Source organism: Schistocerca piceifrons, chromosome 7, assembly GCF_021461385.2.
Source record: "Schistocerca piceifrons isolate TAMUIC-IGC-003096 chromosome 7, iqSchPice1.1, whole genome shotgun sequence".
Classification (NCBI taxonomy): domain Eukaryota; kingdom Metazoa; phylum Arthropoda; class Insecta; order Orthoptera; family Acrididae; genus Schistocerca; species Schistocerca piceifrons.
In genome coordinates this window covers 157,563,745-157,583,649 of record NC_060144.1, presented here as the reverse complement: position 1 = coordinate 157,583,649, position 19,905 = coordinate 157,563,745, and the positions used below count along the sequence as shown (strand labels likewise).

Genomic DNA, 19,905 nt, shown 5'->3' with positions numbered 1-19,905 from the left:
CACGGGAAAAACGCCAACACGGGAAAAACGCCAACACGGGAAAAACGCCAACACGGGAAAAACGCCAACACGGGAAAAACGCCAACACGGGAAAAACGCCAACATGGGAAAAACGCCAACATGGGAAAAACGCCAACATGGGAAAAACGCCAACATGGGAAAAACGCCAACATGGGAAAAACGCCAACATGGGAAAAACGCCAACATGGGAAAAACGCAAATATGGGAAAAACGCAAGTATGGGAAAAACGCAAGTATGGGAAAAACTCAAATATGTGAAATACACAAAAATGGGATAATCGCCAAAATCGGAAATCGCAAATACGGCAGAAGAGAATTTTGTGGCACAACTGGACTTGAAGTTTTCGGTTGGTAGTATGGGTTCATGAGTAACTGGAAAAACGCAAATATGGGAAACACGCGAATATGGGAAACACGCGAAAATGGGGAAAACGCGAAAATGGGGAAACACGCCAACATGGGAAACACGCCAACATGGGAAAAACGCAAACACGGGAAAAACGCAAACACGGGAAAAACGCAAACACGGGAAAAACGCAAACACGGGAAAAACGCAAACACGGGAGAAACGCAAACACGGGAGAAACGCAAACACGGGAGAAACGCAAACACGGGAGAAACGCAAACACGGGAGAAACGCAAACACGGGAAAAACGCAAACACGGGAAAAACGCAAACACGGGAAAAACGCAAACACGGGAAAAACGCAAACACGGGAAAAACGCAAACACGGGAAAAACGCAAACACGGGAAAAACGCAAACACGGGAAAAACGCAAACACGGGAAAAACGCAAACACGGGAAAAACGCAAACACGGGAAAAACGCAAACACGGGAAAAACGCAAACACGGGAAAAACGCAAACACGGGAAAAACGCAAACACGGGAAAAACGCAAACACGGGAAAAACGCAAACACGGGAAAAACGCAAACACGGGAAAAACGCAAACACGGGAAAAACGCAAACACGGGAAAAACGCAAACACGGGAAAAACGCAAACACGGGAAAAACGCAAACACGGGAAAAACGCAAACACGGGAAAAACGCAAACACGGGAAAAACGCAAACACGGGAAAAACGCAAACACGGGAAAAACGCAAACACGGGAAAAACGCAAACACGGGAAAAACGCAAACACGGGAAAAACGCAAACACGGGAAAAACGCAAACACGGGAAAAACGCAAACACGGGAAAAACGCAAACAAGGGAAAAACGCAAAAGTGGAGAAGACCGCAAAAGTGGAGAAGACCGCAAAAGTGGAGAAGACCGCAAAAGTGGAGAAGACCGCAAAAGTGGAGAAGACCGCAAAAGTGGAGAAGACCCCAAAAGTGGAGAAGACCGCAAAAGTGGAGAAGACCCCAAAAGTGGAGAAGACCCCAAAAGTGGAGAAGACCGCAAAAGTGGAGAAGACCCCAAAAGTGGAGAAGACCCCAAAAGTGGAGAAGACCCCAAAAGTGGAGAAGACCCCAAAAGTGGAGAAGACCCCAAAAGTGGAGAAGACCCCAAAAGTGGAGAAGACCCCAAAAGTGGAGAAGACCCCAAAAGTGGAGAAGACCCCAAAAGTGGAGAAGACCCCAAAAGTGGAGAAGACCCCAAAAGTGGAGAAGACCCCAAAAGTGGAGAAGACCCCAAAAGTGGAGAAGACCCCAAAAGTGGAGAAGACCCCAAAAGTGGAGAAGACCCCAAAAGTGGAGAAGACCCCAAAAGTGGAGAAGACCCCAAAAGTGGAGAAGACCCCAAAAGTGGAGAAGACCCCAAAAGTGGAGAAGACCCCAAAAGTGGAGAAGACCCCAAAAGTGGAGAAGACCCCAAAAGTGGAGAAGACCCCAAAAGTGGAGAAGACCCCAAAAGTGGAGAAGACCCCAAAAGTGGAGAAGACCCCAAAAGTGGAGAAGACCCCAAAAGTGGAGAAGACCCCAAAAGTGGAGAAGACCCCAAAAGTGGAGAAGACCCCAAAAGTGGAGAAGACCCCAAAAGTGGAGAAGACCCCAAAAGTGGAGAAGACCCCAAAAGTGGAGAAGACCCCAAAAGTGGAGAAGACCCCAAAAGTGGAGAAGACCCCAAAAGTGGAGAAGACCCCAAAAGTGGAGAAGACCCCAAAAGTGGAGAAGACCCCAAAAGTGGAGAAGACCCCAAAAGTGGAGAAGACCCCAAAAGTGGAGAAGACCCCAAAAGTGGAGAAGACCCCAAAAGTGGAGAAGACCCCAAAAGTGGAGAAGACCCCAAAAGTGGAGAAGACCCCAAAAGTGGAGAAGACCCCAAAAGTGGAGAAGACCCCAAAAGTGGAGAAGACCCCAAAAGTGGAGAAGACCCCAAAAGTGGAGAAGACCCCAAAAGTGGAGAAGACCCCAAAAGTGGAGAAGACCCCAAAAGTGGAGAAGACCCCAAAAGTGGAGAAGACCCCAAAAGTGGAGAAGACCCCAAAAGTGGAGAAGACCCCAAAAGTGGAGAAGACCCCAAAAGTGGAGAAGACCCCAAAAGTGGAGAAGACCCCAAAAGTGGAGAAGACCCCAAAAGTGGAGAAGACCCCAAAAGTGGAGAAGACCCCAAAAGTGGAGAAGACCCCAAAAGTGGAGAAGACCCCAAAAGTGGAGAAGACCCCAAAAGTGGAGAAGACCCCAAAAGTGGAGAAGACCCCAAAAGTGGAGAAGACCCCAAAAGTGGAGAAGACCCCAAAAGTGGAGAAGACCCCAAAAGTGGAGAAGACCCCAAAAGTGGAGAAGACCCCAAAAGTGGAGAAGACCCCAAAAGTGGAGAAGACCCCAAAAGTGGAGAAGACCCCAAAAGTGGAGAAGACCCCAAAAGTGGAGAAGACCCCAAAAGTGGAGAAGACCCCAAAAGTGGAGAAGACCCCAAAAGTGGAGAAGACCCCAAAAGTGGAGAAGACCCCAAAAGTGGAGAAGACCCCAAAAGTGGAGAAGACCCCAAAAGTGGAGAAGACCCCAAAAGTGGAGAAGACCCCAAAAGTGGAGAAGACCCCAAAAGTGGAGAAGACCCCAAAAGTGGAGAAGACCCCAAAAGTGGAGAAGACCCCAAAAGTGGAGAAGACCCCAAAAGTGGAGAAGACCCCAAAAGTGGAGAAGACCCCAAAAGTGGAGAAGACCCCAAAAGTGGAGAAGACCCCAAAAGTGGAGAAGACCCCAAAAGTGGAGAAGACCCCAAAAGTGGAGAAGACCCCAAAAGTGGAGAAGACCCCAAAAGTGGAGAAGACCCCAAAAGTGGAGAAGACCCCAAAAGTGGAGAAGACCCCAAAAGTGGAGAAGACCCCAAAAGTGGAGAAGACCCCAAAAGTGGAGAAGACCCCAAAAGTGGAGAAGACCCCAAAAGTGGAGAAGACCCCAAAAGTGGAGAAGACCCCAAAAGTGGAGAAGACCCCAAAAGTGGAGAAGACCCCAAAAGTGGAGAAGACCCCAAAAGTGGAGAAGACCCCAAAAGTGGAGAAGACCCCAAAAGTGGAGAAGACCCCAAAAGTGGAGAAGACCCCAAAAGTGGAGAAGACCCCAAAAGTGGAGAAGACCCCAAAAGTGGAGAAGACCCCAAAAGTGGAGAAGACCCCAAAAGTGGAGAAGACCCCAAAAGTGGAGAAGACCCCAAAAGTGGAGAAGACCCCAAAAGTGGAGAAGACCCCAAAAGTGGAGAAGACCCCAAAAGTGGAGAAGACCCCAAAAGTGGAGAAGACCCCAAAAGTGGAGAAGACCCCAAAAGTGGAGAAGACCCCAAAAGTGGAGAAGACCCCAAAAGTGGAGAAGACCCCAAAAGTGGAGAAGACCCCAAAAGTGGAGAAGACCCCAAAAGTGGAGAAGACCCCAAAAGTGGAGAAGACCCCAAAAGTGGAGAAGACCCCAAAAGTGGAGAAGACCCCAAAAGTGGAGAAGACCCCAAAAGTGGAGAAGACCCCAAAAGTGGAGAAGACCCCAAAAGTGGAGAAGACCCCAAAAGTGGAGAAGACCCCAAAAGTGGAGAAGACCCCAAAAGTGGAGAAGACCCCAAAAGTGGAGAAGACCCCAAAAGTGGAGAAGACCCCAAAAGTGGAGAAGACCCCAAAAGTGGAGAAGACCCCAAAAGTGGAGAAGACCCCAAAAGTGGAGAAGACCCCAAAAGTGGAGAAGACCCCAAAAGTGGAGAAGACCCCAAAAGTGGAGAAGACCCCAAAAGTGGAGAAGACCCCAAAAGTGGAGAAGACCCCAAAAGTGGAGAAGACCCCAAAAGTGGAGAAGACCCCAAAAGTGGAGAAGACCCCAAAAGTGGAGAAGACCCCAAAAGTGGAGAAGACCCCAAAAGTGGAGAAGACCCCAAAAGTGGAGAAGACCCCAAAAGTGGAGAAGACCCCAAAAGTGGAGAAGACCCCAAAAGTGGAGAAGACCCCAAAAGTGGAGAAGACCCCAAAAGTGGAGAAGACCCCAAAAGTGGAGAAGACCCCAAAAGTGGAGAAGACCCCAAAAGTGGAGAAGACCCCAAAAGTGGAGAACACCCCAAAAGTGGAGAACACCCCAAAAGTGGAGAAGACCCCAAAAGTGGAGAACACCCCAAAAGTGGAGAACACCCCAAAAGTGGAGAACACCCCAAAAGTGGAGAACACCCCAAAAGTGGAGAACACCCCAAAAGTGGAGAACACCCCAAAAGTGGAGAACACCCCAAAAGTGGAGAACACCCCAAAAGTGGAGAACACCCCAAAAGTGGAGAACACCCCAAAAGTGGAGAACACCCCAAAAGTGGAGAACACCCCAAAAGTGGAGAACACCCCAAAAGTGGAGAACACCCCAAAAGTGGAGAACACCCCAAAAGTGGAGAACACCCCAAAAGTGGAGAACACCCCAAAAGTGGAGAACACCCCAAAAGTGGAGAACACCCCAAAAGTGGAGAACACCCCAAAAGTGGAGAACACCGCAAAAGTGGAGAACACCGCAAAAGTGGAGAACACCGCAAAAGTGGAGAACACCGTAAAAGTCGGGAAACCGCAAAAGTCGGGAAACCGCAAAAGTCGGGAAACCGCAAAAGTCGGGAAACCGCAAAAGTCGGGAAACCGCAAAAGTCGGGAAACCGCAAAAGTCGGGAAACCGCAAAAGTCGGGAAACCGCAAAAGTCGGGAAACCGCAAAAGTCGGGAAACCGCAAAAGTCGGGAAACCGCAAAAGTCGGGAAACCGCAAAAGTCGGGAAACCGCAAAAGTCGGGAAACCGCAAAAGTCGGGAAACCGCTAAAATCGGGAAACCGCTAAAATCGGGAAACCGCTAAAATCGGGAAACCGCTAAAATCGGGAAACCGCTAAAATCGGGAAACCGCTAAAATCGGGAAACCGCTAAAATCGGGAAACCGCTAAAATCGGGAAACCGCTAAAATCGGGAAACCGCTAAAATCGGGAAACCGCTAAAATCGGGAAACCGCTAAAATCGGGAAACCGCTAAAATCGGGAAACCGCTAAAATCGGGAAACCGCTAAAATCGGGAAACCGCTAAAATCGGGAAACCGCTAAAATCGGGAAACCGCTAAAATCGGGAAACCGCTAAAATCGGGAAACCGCTAAAATCGGGAAACCGCTAAAATCGGGAAACCGCTAAAATCGGGAAACCGCTAAAATCGGGAAACCGCTAAAATCGGGAAACCGCTAAAATCGGGAAACCGCTAAAATCGGGAAACCGCTAAAATCGGGAAACCGCAAATATGGCAGAAGGGAATTTTGTGGCACAACTAGACTAGAAGAAGGTATCAGTTGGAAGGATGGGTTGATGAGTAAGGGGAAAAGCGCTAAAATGGGAAAGGCGCAGATATGGGACAGGCGCAGATATGGGACAGGCGCAGATATGGGACAGGCGCAGATATGGGACAGGCGCAGATATGGGACAGGCGCAGATATGGGACAGGCGCAGATATGGGACAGGCGCAGATATGGGACAGGCGCAGATATGGGACAGGCGCAGATATGGGACAGGCGCAGATATGGGACAGGCGCAGATATGGGACAGGCGCAGATATGGGACACGCGCAGATATGGGACAGGCGCAGATATGGGACACGCGCAGATATGGGACACGCGCAGATATGGGACACGCGCAGATATGGGACACGCGCAGATATGGGACACGCGCAGATATGGGACACGCGCAGATATGGGACACGCGCAGATATGGGACACGCGCAGATATGGGACACGCGCAGATATGGGACACGCGCAGATATGGGACACGCGCAGATATGGGACACGCGCAGATATGGGACACGCGCAGATATGGGACACGCGCAGATATGGGACACGCGCAGATATGGGACACGCGCAGATATGGGACACGCGCAGATATGGGACACGCGCAGATATGGGACACGCGCAGATATGGGACACGCGCAGATATGGGACACGCGCAAATATGGGACACGCGCAGATATGGGACACGCGCAAATATGGGACACGCGCAAATATGGGACACGCGCAAATATGGGACACGCGCAAATATGGGACACGCGCAAATATGGGACACGCGCAAATATGGGACACGCGCAAATATGGGACACGCGCAAATATGGGACACGCGCAAATATGGGACACGCGCAAATATGGGACACGCGCAAATATGGGACACGCGCAAATATGGGACACGCGCAAATATGGGACACGCGCAAATATGGGACACGCGCAAATATGGGACACGCGCAAATATGGGACACGCGCAAATATGGGACACGCGCAAATATGGGACACGCGCAAATATGGGACACGCGCAAATATGGGACACGCGCAAATATGGGACACGCGCAAATATGGGACACGCGCAAATATGGGACACGCGCAAATATGGGACACGCGCAAATATGGGACACGCGCAAATATGGGACACGCGCAAATATGGGACACGCGCAAATATGGGACACGCGCAAATATGGGACACGCGCAAATATGGGACACGCGCAAATATGGGACACGCGCAAATATGGGACACGCGCAAATATGGGACACGCGCAAATATGGGACACGCGCAAATATGGGACACGCGCAAATATGGGACACGCGCAAATATGGGAAAAACGCAAATATGGGTAATAGCAAATATGGGAAAATAGCAAATATGGGAAAATAGCAAATATGGGAAAATAGCAAATATGGGAAAATAGCAAATATGGGAAAATAGCAAATATGGGAAAATAGCAGATATGGGAAAATAGCAAAAATGGAAAAATAGCAAAAATGGGAAATCGTCGTTTCTGCATTCTGAATTTTAATTTGGTTCATGATTTCTTTATTTTGTCTTGTCATGGCTTCCGTCATTAATTGTAATAATTTTGTCAGATTGGTGGGACCTATTGCGTTTTCTTCTGACGTCCTACACTCTGTGTTTTCGCCGAAGTGTTGGTTCGCAACCGATTGCATTAAACTGTGCGGTGACACGTTTTTGCTCGAATTCCTTGTACTCTGTGGTGAGGGATCTCTGATTACTTGTACTATGGGTTCTACGTATTCAAGACGCAAGTTAAAATCCTCATCGGCTGTCTCTCTACTTTCCTGCTCCTCTGTCGTATGCTGACTTAACGTTTTCTATGCCTTGACGTACATTATCCTCGTTATGGTGCGTTATCTGTCCTATTTCTCGCGATACTGCATCGTCTGTTGTACTGTCCTCTATTCTCTCTCCATCTTCATGTTGGTTCTCTACCTCAATTCGGTCAAGGTCTAGATCTGCCATTGCTAATCTTTCCGAATCCCTTATTTTCTGTTTTAAAAGCAATTCACGCGCCCTACTTCAAGTCAACATGCGCTCATACGATCTCACGCATTTCATAAACTTTTTGTTCACACGACTTTACACTTACTATGCCCAAGACTTACACTCCATTCACTTAGTTGTTGAGTCAGAACCAACTTGTCAATGATGTATCCGCATTGGAGAGAAAACTTAATTCTAACAAATTAAAATTCATAACTTAATTATGCTATTGTCTCTGCTAGAATGTCTCACTTTCTATTGAATAATTTATTACTATCTATCGCTGCAGCTACTGTTTTCAACTATTTAGGCCTTTCAAAAAAAGGTTTTCATTAAAAAAAATTTTCAACAGGATTTTTTTCTGACCTAGTTAGGCATGTGGTCGACCTTCAGTCATGGTATTTTACCATCCAGGCAGGGTCACCATTCTCTAACATTCTGCGTGGTGTCTGTTGTTCTAAGTCGTGTCTCCCTACCACTTTCGCGCGACGACGCTCTGAGCGTGTGTTTTAGGGAATTGATTAGTTTGAACCTAGGACCTGTTGCTGGTAAGGAGACGCCAGACCACACATGACTGTAGAGTTCAGAAGAGTTCAGTAAGACTAGCGATGATATAACCAAATACTTAATGATTTCAGTGTCAGCTTCACTGCACTCCCTGTAAAGGAATCTCCATACTAACTAAATTTAGTGGAAGGGGTTCAAGGCTTTCCTATTTTTAGTTAGCTGGTAAAGTAACGTCGAAAAAGCAGTTAAGTTTACCATTGGACATTTTATTCTACTCACAAAACAGTGTTTATAAATTGCACTATTGATGAAAGGAAATGTTTTAATACAGGATGATAAAAACCAACTGCGTTCAACAAAAATGTGAACGAATATTCCCTGAATGGGTTTTCAAGTTCTACAGTGGATCGAAGGATGACCTATGCCCTATCACATCTATAATCTAGGTTTAAATTAAGTTTCATAAAAGAGAAAACTATCAAGATGGTCTGCAGTGACCCTCAATTATCTTTAATTACTTATCTAACTTGTCGTAAATTACAGTGGCTGATGTGGCTTCTCAATAATTATATAACAGAAAAATCATCACGTTTGAGATTTTAACTTACGTGGCAAATGTGAATTCCATGAGCTTTAATTGACGATCGAGACTAGTATTACGCAAAAAGGTGATGTAACAGATGAGACTTCTGCAGTTCTGAGTGAAGCCTTATGGGCTCAAAAATGCGGCATCGCGTGCGTTCATTACATTGTCGGTGTTCGTCAGGGGGCCGCGGGCGGCACAGCTCCACGCATCTCGCCGTCTTGGAAGCAACTCCATCCTAACTTCTCCTTACTACAATTTACCGAAGTTGGTTTAAAAAAAACTATCTGGCTGTGTTTTCATCTGACCAATCAGGGTCTCAATGTTAACCTTAAGCTCCGCCTACAAAAATTCTGTCCATCCAATGAGAAACGTTATACTTTTCGTGGTGGGGCAATGTTTTTAACGTTTGCAACGTAACAGGGACGCGTGAAAGTCTCACGCTAAAACTTGCGGCTGGTGCGGCCCTTTTAGTGTTATCGTAAGTTCTATACTGTTCTTCTGGAGGGCTCTAGCTTTTAACATGGGCTCGGGGTGGTCCTGATGGTTAGTTGTCTACGTGGGTGTCAGTACCTTATCGTAGGGCCTTCTAGCATAACACGGTTCTGCTCTCGGCCTCTGTTCTCATTTCTTCCCTCGGAACTGCGTCTGTCTCATGGTGGGAAGGTATGACATGCATTTAGGCATTCTTGTTTTAGTCTGTGGTATTCCATTTGCTCACTCGTTACTCGTATTACTTTGGTTAATTTAATGTCACGATTTATTCGGAGCTATGCGACATACTACTGGATTTGCTTATCATGTCATGGTTTTCATGGAAGGTGTTGGATTTGCCTGACACCTTACAACTAATGATGGTCGAAGTAGAGAGGATATAAAATGTAGACGGGCAATGGCAAGAAAAGCAAGTGTTTCTGAAGAAGAGAAATTTGTTAACATCGAGTATACAGTTAAGTGTCAGGAAGTCGTTTCTGAAAGTATTTGTATGGAGTGTAGCCATGTATGGAAGTGAAACATAGACGGTAAATAGTTTGGACAAGAAGAGAATAGAAGCTTTCGCAATGTGGTGCTACACAAGAATGCTGCAGATTAGATGGGTAGGTCACATAACTAATAAGGTGGTATTGAATAGAATTGGGGAGAAGAGGAGTTTGTGGCACAACTTGACAAGAAGAAGGGACCGGTTGGTAGGACATGTTATGAGGCATCAAGGGATCACAAATTTAGCATTGGAGGGCAGCGTGGAGGGTAAAAATTGTAGAGGGAGACCAAGAGATGAATACACTAAGCAGATTTAGAAGGATGTGGGTTGCAGTAAGTACTGGGAGATGAAGAAGCTTGCACAGGATAGAGTAGCAGGGAGATCTGCATCAAACCAGTCTCAGGACTGAGGGCCACAACAACAACAACAACAACAACCAGCTCGTGAACTTAACTGTAGCTAGATGTTTTCGCTCAATTGTATCTTTCCTCGTAGTATCCGCGCGACGTGTGGAAGAGGGTACAGTTAGAGTGAGCAGTCTACACTGACTCGACAAAATAGTGCTGCGTGCACAGTCTTGCTCTCAGTAGGTATGCCGCTCGTAGTGGCTTTAAGAACAACGAGTCGCTCTCATTCGAGTGCTGCGACGGACCAGTACCGTAATATCCTTTGTGCTGGATGCGAAACCTCGTATTTTTGTCTGCCCTAAGGCATCTGTCTTCCAGCCTGTTGGAAGAGATACACTTGGAATGTTACATAGGGAGAGATGTGGGCCACGAAGGGTTTTATGTATTTACATTCTTTATCCTAAATTTGGAAAGGTTTTGTTGTATTAGCGACATGACTCTAACCGAGCAGTGCCTGAGTTTACATTCTTTACTGTTTACGTTATATATGGTTTCAAGTTTTTTGAGAGTTCTTCAAATATTTCAGTTGCCAATTTAATGCTCTGGAAACATTGTAAAATTGCAGCATCGTACCAGGCGATCTGCACTTCAAGTATCTGCAATATTGTGGGAATAGACTAGCTGCTTTTTTCTTGGAACTGTTGAGCTAGTCTGCGAGGGATTAGCCGAGCGGTCTAGGGCGCTGCAGTCATGGACTGTGCGGCTGGTCCCGGCGGAGGTTCGAGTGCTCCCTCGGGTATGGGTGTGTGTGTCTGTCCTTAGGATAATTTAGGTTAAGTAGTGTGTAAGCTTAGGGACTGATGACCTTAGCAGTTTAGTTCCATAAGATTTCACACACATTTGTAAGTTTGTTCAGCAAGTCTTTCTGATTCTTCTCCGTTGTGCGTAAGGTTGACGGCAGGAAATTAGTGTAAATTAGAATGTCGGAAAAACTACGCAACGCCAAGTCGCATAACACAACTCTATGTCGACAGTGAAATATTATTGCGTCAATCTTAAGAAATACACTACTGGCCATTAAAATTGCTACACCAAGAATAAACGCAGATGATAAACGGGTATTCATTGGACAAATATATTATACTATAACTGATATGTGATTACATTTTCACGAAATGTGGGTGTATAGATCCTGAGAAATCAGTACGCAGAGCAACCAGCTCTGGCCGTAATAACACCCTTGACACGCCTGGGCATTGAGTCAAACAGCGCCTGTAAAGCGTGTACAGGTGCAGCTGCCCATGCCACAGTTCTTCAAGAGTAGTGACTGGAGTATTTTGAAGAGCCAGTTGCTCGGCCACCATTGATCAGACGTTTTCAGTTGGTGAGAGATCTGGAGAATGTACTGGCCAGGGCAGCAGTCGAACATTTTCTATATCCAGAAAGGTCCGTACAGGAACTGCAACATGCGGTCGTGCATTATCCTGCTGAAATGTAGGGTTTCGCAGGGATCGAATGAAGGGTAGAGCCACGGGTCGTAACACATCTGAAATGTAACATCCACTGTTCAAAGTGCCGTCAATGCGAACAAGCGGTGACGGAGACGTAACCTATAGCACCCCATACCATAACGCCACGTGGTACACCAGTATGGCGATGCCGAATACACGCTTTCAACGTGCGTTCATCGCGATGTCGCCAAACACGTATGCGACCATCATGATGCTGTAAACAGAACCTGGATTCATCCGAAAAAGTGACGTTTTGCCATCAGTGCACCCAGATACGACGTTGAGCACACCATCGCAGGCGCTCCTGTCTGTGATGCAGCGTCAAGGGTAACCGCAGCCATGGTCTCCGAGCTGATAGTCCATGCTGCGGCAAACGTCATCGAGCTGTTCGTGCAGATGGTTGTTGTCTTGAAAACGTCCCCATCTGTTGCCTCAGGGATCGAGTCGTGGCTGCACGATCCGTTACAGCCATGCGGATAAGATGCCTGTCATCTCGACTGCTAGTGATACGAGGTCGTTGAGATCCGGCACGGCGATACGTATTACCCTCCTGAACCCACTGATTCCATATTCTGCTAACAGTCATCGGATCTCGACCAACGCGAGCAGCAATGTCGTGATACGATAAACCGCAATCGCCATAGGCTACAAGCCGACTTTTATCATAGTCGGAAACGTAATAGTACACATTTCTCCTCCGTACACGAAGCATCACAACAACGTTTCACCAGGAAACGCCGGTCTACTGCTGTTTGTGTATGAGAAATCGGTTGGAAACCTTCCTCATGTCAGCACGTCGTAGGTGTCGCCACCGGCGACAACCTTGTGTGAATGCTCTGAAAAGCTAATCATGTCACAGCATCTTCTTCTTGTCGGTTACATTTCGCGTCTGTAGCAAGTCATCTTTGTGGTGTAGCAGTTTTAATGACCAGTAGTATATTTGTGTAAGAAATGTAGATAAATCAACTGGCGAGAATAGACTTCGAGGAACATGCGGAAATTTTCCTAAGGTTGAAGAGCAGCCATTGTGATATTTTGTCACAGATAGAAGGTAATTTAACCGCTAAGGCGTAAAAGAGTCAGCTTCAGTGCAATTAAATATAAGTAAAGGCTACAAAAGATTAAATGAATAGAAGTTCGTGAAATGTGAACTGTTTTTCATTCGCAACTATCTTTACTGGACTGTGAAAGCGCTCACATGTACACGCATGACAATCGACCCCCATAATGAATGAGCGCTGGTTCGAGCCTGCACACGGTCCTAGTCTCCTTTCAACGGAACTGTTTCAATTTTATCAGTAATTTTCCCCTGATCTGACGCCAGCATTTAAAAATCATCGGAGTGTACTGCTGCGCCTACCACGTAGTCACGTCTTGTCTATAGGGAAGCTGTAAAAATACAGGACGTTTCGAAGAGCGACGTAGTCTGGCAACATCAGCGGAGCGAAACAGGAGACAGCGACAGCGATCCAGCTCAGTCGTCTTTCACATTATGGTCATATGAAAACGCAATTAATGTAGAAATACTTTCAAAACTTCCTAGTTAAGCTCTGTTCTGATCAAAGATACTTTGGCATTCAAGAGGCACACAGATTTTTAGTATTACACATTGCGTATAGCAGAAGTTTATTGTTTTGTGAGTAGTAAGTAAATATACAAACATTAAAAGTGGTGACTGCGACGGGAGTCCAGTTTTGAGTGAATTTTGTGCGTAATATCAAATATATATATTGTTTAACCTATGTTGTGTAACATTGTTGCAAGCTTTGCTGTGGGTCTGGACGTCATTGTGAGAGCTGACCAGACTGGTCCATTACAGATGAATATTATGAGATGTCAATATGTCGTACAGGCAAGTGCAGATAGTGTTCTTCCACTGCAGTTCAACTGTACCAGTCTCCTCCTACTAAAAAGCAGAACATTGTTTTTTTTTCAATGTAGTGAATGCAGTAATTAGTGACATAGTGCGTTTTAATGTATAGATTTAAAGTGCATACACTATTGTCTGTACTGTTAAGTTGGGTTGCTCGTAGGAGGGACCTATAAGATCCAATAATGAATTTAGGTTATAGTTTAGTCCGGTTCACAGTACAGAAAAACGCAAGGTGAAAAATAATCAAATACTGAGTCCATTCCTGAAGGTTTTTTTGGGAGCAGAGGCAACAGCTTCACCGCAGGCAATCTTGGATCCATTAACGGATATCTCAAGGCAGTTATAAATTTTAACCAGGACTGTTACTGATGTTAATATACGAATTAAGCCAATCTGAAAAGAAAACCAAGGTAGAGAACGTTGTAACTAAGCAAGATATAGAGTCAATTGGCTCTGAGCACTATGGGACTCAACTGCTGAGGTCATTAGTCCCCTAGAACTTAGAACTAGTTAAACCTAACTAACCTAAGGACATCACAAACATCCATGCCCGAGGCAGGATTCGAACCTGCGATCGTAGCGGTCTTGCGGTTCCAGACTGCAGCGCCTTTAACCGCACGGCCACTTCGGCCGGCTATAGAGTCAATTACTGTGTGTGGTACTGATATAGCTAGAAGATAAGGCCAAAGGTCGAATGAAATAATGCAATTGCGTCACGCACAGGAACTATTTTCGAACGAACTGACCAAGGTTGCACAACAGACTGAAGACATAAGCAAGCGCCAGAATACTGTCATATCTGCAACATATCAGTTAAATATGACTACTAACAGTTTGTCATTAGGATATCAGAAACTCGTTCCTGAGTAATTTAACAGACAAGTTTTTCAGGGGCTGTATGCAGAAGCTGAATTTTTTCGGGTATAATGATGGTGTAGAACTAAAAGAGAAACACTGTGTAGATACAAATAAATGTGACAGTCATTATCCAACATACCGATCTCTGTATTAGAAGTAAATATTAAAGGACTTCCTGGTACTGTGGTTTTGGACGCTGGTGCTTCGGTAAATGCGATCTCCCCCAATCTCTTTGAAAGGTTGTCTTAAGGAAAGGAATTGTGTACTTCCACTGCAGACAATTGTAGTTTAGATGATGGTTGGAGCTGTCGGCACTCGGTCGCAGACTGTGAAGATACGAATGATGCTTACACTAAGACTGCGAAATGTAGCTATTGCCGCTCGGGATTAGCGGAGCGGTCTAGGGAGCTGCAGTAATGGGCTGTGCGGCTGGTCCCAGCGGAGGTTCGAGTCCTCCCTCGGGCATGGGTGTGTGTGTGTGTGTGTGTTTTTATCCTTAGGATAATTTAGGCTAAGTAGTGTGTAAGCTTAGGGACTGATGACCTTAGTAGTTAAGTCCCATAAGATTTCACACACATTTGAACATTTGCAGCTATTCAGTGCACGTTGTTACTAATTAATAAATTGAGGTCGACTGCATCTTAGGATGGGAGGGTATATACGATAAGGGCGGAAGAATCGATTTCTCTGTTAGAAAGTTTATAATTAAGTTAGAGGGCGCCGAATTCAACTAGACTCGTTGAGAAAGGAAAGGAAGAATGAACGATACTGCAAAGGGTCATGCATAAAATTGGATAATGACCATAACCGAAGGTCTTCCAACGAAGTGGAACAAAAGGAGAATATAGGCAGTTTGAATGATCACGTCCATAACAAATTAGAAGAAACCTAGAATCTCACAAAAGATCAGAAGAATCAGTGAGCAAAGTTGATTAATAATTATTATAAACTCTTCGAGGAAAGGCCACGACTCATTAAAGGATACAATTGTCACCTCAAAGTTTCCCATACCAAAGCTTCAAACATAACTTTTATCCCATATCGTCGAAGCTCAAATCGGCAACAGAAGAGGAAATTGATCGCATGATTTCGGAGGATTTGATCGAACCCTTGATCAGCCCCTATGGTATACAACTCTTAGTGGCAGCGATGGAAAAGTTCGCCTAGAACTGCGATCGCCAGGTGATGAACAAAATTGTTGTTCCATTACACACATATTCAGAGAACATGAACCAGTTGTTTCAAAACTTTCACGGCGTGCAGTACCTAACCAGTACTGAAATGTGTGCTTTGTACTGGCAACTAAGTTTTGATCAAACCTCAGTGAAGTATACAGCATTCCTCTATACAGGGAGAAGCTGTCACTTGTGAGTCCTTCCGTTCGGCATTAAAAGTGCGTGTTGGAAAATTTATACAGACCCTGGGATATGTACTAGGACCCGCTTGTGACGTCATATGACTTCATTTGCGGATGATTTGTTGATAGCCATATCGACCTAGCAGGAAAATATGGAATTATTAGCTTGTGTACAGGAACCTTTTAGGGAGATCGAAGTAACAGTTATCTTGCCAAAATCGCATTTTCTGTTGAAGAAGATCAAGTTCATAGGTCACTAAATTGATTCCTAAGGAATTTTACCGGACTCGGAAAAGATACATGCAATTGAGAACTTTCTGGCGCCAGGGGCTAGGACACAGCTCAAAAGGTTTCTCAATTTCGCTTCGTTTTTCCGTCGTGTGTTCCGGATCAGTCGTTGAATGCTGAAGAATTTTTGAATCTTCTGCTTAAAAACGTAGCATGGCAGTGGATAAATGAATGTCAACAAGAATTCAATGATGTAATCAGAGCATTAGTGAATTCGAGATCATTATATCGTCTGGATATATCATTGGACTTAGGTTAGCTGATGGATGCATCCTCTGTCGGGCTGAATGCGTGTCTATTTCAAACAAGAGGAACTGACGGAATACTGACATTTTGCCCTGTAGTACTCGCCAGTAGGACCTTGTATCCATGTGAGCGATCTTACGAGACTACAGAGCAAGAAGCACTGGTTGTTGTTTTGAGCTTTCCGCAAATTTAACTGTTATCTCTACAGATCACATACAGCTGTGTAATGTTACCACCAAACTTTAACATTTGATAACTTGTAAGATGTAACGTTCAAGACTTTCAAGATGGATATTGACGTTACAGGTGTATAATTTTAAGATTTAATATATTAGTGGAAAGGAGAGTTTAGATGCGAATGCCCTATTTCGATTTCCAGAAGGACTCAATCACGAAATAGCTGTAGAAGAACAAACAAAGAATTTTATTACTCTGCTAATTCAAGATCAGTTGAATCGAAGATATTACTTGGAATTATTCTTTAGTATGGCTGGATTGAAAGAACAAGATGATGAGTGGTCGAAGTTCGGCAATTACAGCAGTGGTAACACGTCGTACAAAAGTTCTGCAAAATAGTAGATCAAGTCCGTTTCATGCGAGGAGTGAAAATGCGAAGAAAGGGTGTTTTTACATTAGTGACTGTGGAAAGAGACATACGGTAAACACATCAAGCGTGGTGCCATTTTGGGGTTAGTGAGAGCACAGACAAGTTAAGAGCCTACTGTTACTTCCAAAAACTCAGGCACAAGGTGCTGGAAGAGTTTTACTCTTGTCAGTTATGTCAAAAGATGAAGCCACACAACCGTGGCAGTAAGGATACATTGCATTCAATAGTACCGGACAAGTCTCCAGACGTCCTTTGTGTGGATGTTTGCGGTCCATTGTCTGCACCGGAGGTGCCTATAAATACCGGGTGATCAAAAAGTCTGTATAAATTTGAAAACTTCATAAAACACGGAATAATGCAGATAGACAGGTAAAAATTGACACACATGCTTGGAATGACATGGGGTTTTATTAGAACCAAAGAAATACAAAGATCGCAAAATGTCCGACAGATGGCGCTGGACATCAAAACGTCAGTACTGCTACCGTGACGGGTGAGAGGTACGCCGATATGTTACAGAATCGCATCATCCCCAGCCTGGCTCATAAACACCTGCTGGAACGTACGATGTTTATGCAGGATGGCGCTCCACCCCATATTGCTAGACGCGTGAAAGACCTCTTGCGCGCGTCGTTTGATGATGATCGTGTGCTCAGCCGCCACTTTCGTCATGCTTGGCCTCCCAGGTCCCCAGACCTCAGTCCATGCGATTATTGGCTTTGGGGTTACCTGAAGTTGCAAGTGTATCGTGATCGACCGACATCTCTAAGGATGCTGAAAGACAACTTCCGACGCCAATACCTCACCATAACTCCGGACATGCTTTACAGTGGTGTTCACAACATTATTCCTCCACTATAGCTATTGTCGAGGAATGATGGTGGACATATTGAGCATTTCCTGTAGAGAACATCATATTTGCTTGTCTCACTTTGTTATGCTAGTTATTGCTATTCTGATCAGATGAAGCGCCATCTGTAGGACATTTTTTGAACTTTTGTATTTTTTTTGGTTCTAATAAAACCCCATGTCATTCCAAACATGTTTTTCAATTTGCACCTCTCTGTCCACATTATTCAGTGATTTATTCAGTTTTCAAATTTGCTTTCTTTGATGTCTTCACGTAAGTATCAATTACAGACAGCAAACAGTGAACCAATTCTAAATCGATTACTTGACGACTTCGTGTAGCGTGTTGGCAAGGCAAATGCAGTACTGTCAGGTAATATTTCCAGTTTTACCTGTTTTGCTTATAGAAATGCATTATACAGAGTGTGTGTTTAACAAATACAAACCTCAAGGTAGCATCCCGAAGAGAGTCCAGTGGGATGGATTATGAGAGAGCTAAACAAATTTATGGACACCTATTGCCATGCCCAACGAACTGTATACATTGACTACCTGGGGAAATTTGAAGATATCATGAGCAATTTGCCCAGTACTACCAGAAATTTCGCAGCAGCATAATTGATGTTTCGTCAAGAAGAGCGGAATGAGAGGGTAGATAAAATCCCCAATCTACCGAGAGTAAATCGTCATTGGGAAGAAAAGATTAGAAATGCCCTGGTTAATCTCACAGAGAAGGCGAGAGTACTTAAACGAGCATATGATCGAAGAAGATTGCGGAAGCTAGGTTTTAATATCGGAGAACTAGTGAAAGGTGGCTACACTGAGTCACAGCGCCAGAGATTGCGCCAAAGAGTTTTATTCCGCCGCCTCCACTGGCAGAGCTTGTTCAGAAGTTGTGGTGGTTAGTGCTTTGCTGAGAGGATGTTGATAGCTGTACTATTTGAGACCATATCGTGTGCAGTTGTTTTGATGGGCTAGACAGCAGATGATGTTCGAATGGAGATGTTGTAATGATCAGAGTGTATTTTTAGTCAATATATATGAAGGTAAAAAACATTTTTTTATTTTTTTTTTAAATTTCCTAACTAACAATGCCTCTTGGTCACAGGTTCAGTCAACAAAGCATCTGGCTTGTGTTCATGTATTAGACTGTAATTCGGGTTTCTATGTGCAATTATAGTATTTCAGTTTTATTTAATTAATTCAGTGTAAATGGTATTTAAAATATCTTGTCTTGTTGAGGAAGAACCGTGCCAGATGTATACGTTGAATCACACTTCCACACACAGAACAGTTACACTTGTGCTTTGTTGTTCGTAGTTTTTGTTTGGTAGCTTTTATAGTTGCTGGGGACTTAATTAATTAATTGTGGTAACGGAAATTTCCTTTCATTCTTTGTTGTTATTCTATGCAGTCAGATTGCGTACTAATACTAGTCAGGGCCAACCGGTTGCGAGACAGCGTAACCGGACAGCTACTAAATCAAAAAATTAAAATTATTTGCATTGTGAATAATTAAGTCCCCATGCACTAGTACTCTTGGAAACACACCGTAAGTCTTCGCTGTTAACTAAGGAAAAAAAAATAGCAACTTCTGTACATTGAGCCACTTACGATTTTGAGAATCGTGTATACTAGGTTATCTGGGAACAAACCGAATGAAAAGGCTTTATCCACATCAAGATTGAAGAAATATTTCCCTTAATATAACCTAGACTTATCCATGAACTAATACGTAATTAGATGAGATAATGATTAATTAAAGTTTAATGATTTTGTATATAGTCAGATATAATGATTTTCTTTGAAAGACAGTAGCATAAGTTAATGAATGTTTCATTCACAGAGCTCAGCAACAAGGATGGTCTGAATATTGTTATCTTATATGTGTAATGACATGTTATAATGTCAAATATGTTCCTGTGGTCTAGGGGCAGCGTCTTTGATACGTAGTCAAACCGTATTCGATCCTAGGGTCGAAACCCACCACCGCTCATATTCTGAGTAATAATCAGCATTGGTGGCCGAAGACTTCTGGCGTAAGAAGCCACTCTGTTTGTGGCAACGACCTTGTCAAAGAGGTTCAGGGCACCGCCCTGTGCTTGTGGTGGGAAACTGTCCCTAGAGGCGGAAGAACCAGCAATGATCTACGGCATAAGGATGTAGAAGGCAATGGAAACC

General features: G+C 44.6%; 1 protein-coding gene across 1 annotated transcript; it reads left to right on the top strand.

Annotated features, from left to right (window-relative positions):
- Nucleotides 1–205: 205 nt before the first annotated feature.
- Nucleotides 206–19,617, top strand: LOC124805523 (spore wall protein 2-like). Its single transcript, XM_047266091.1, has 3 exons — nt 206–237; nt 1,245–4,963; nt 19,571–19,617. Exons 1-3 carry the CDS (start codon nt 206–208, stop codon nt 19,615–19,617), a joined length of 3,798 nt encoding a protein of 1,265 aa, XP_047122047.1.
- Nucleotides 19,618–19,905: the final 288 nt, after the last annotated feature.

Coding starts and splice junctions, on each gene's coding strand:
- LOC124805523 (XM_047266091.1), top strand. CDS start 206: ATGGGAAAAACGCAAATATGGGAAAAACGCAA. Junction 238..1,244: donor CAAATATGGGAAAAACGCAA/GTATGGGAAAAA, acceptor AAAACGCAAAAG/TGGAGAAGACCGCAAAAGTG. Junction 4,964..19,570: donor CCGCAAAAGTGGAGAACACC/GTAAAAGTCGGG, acceptor TTTCATTCACAG/AGCTCAGCAACAAGGATGGT.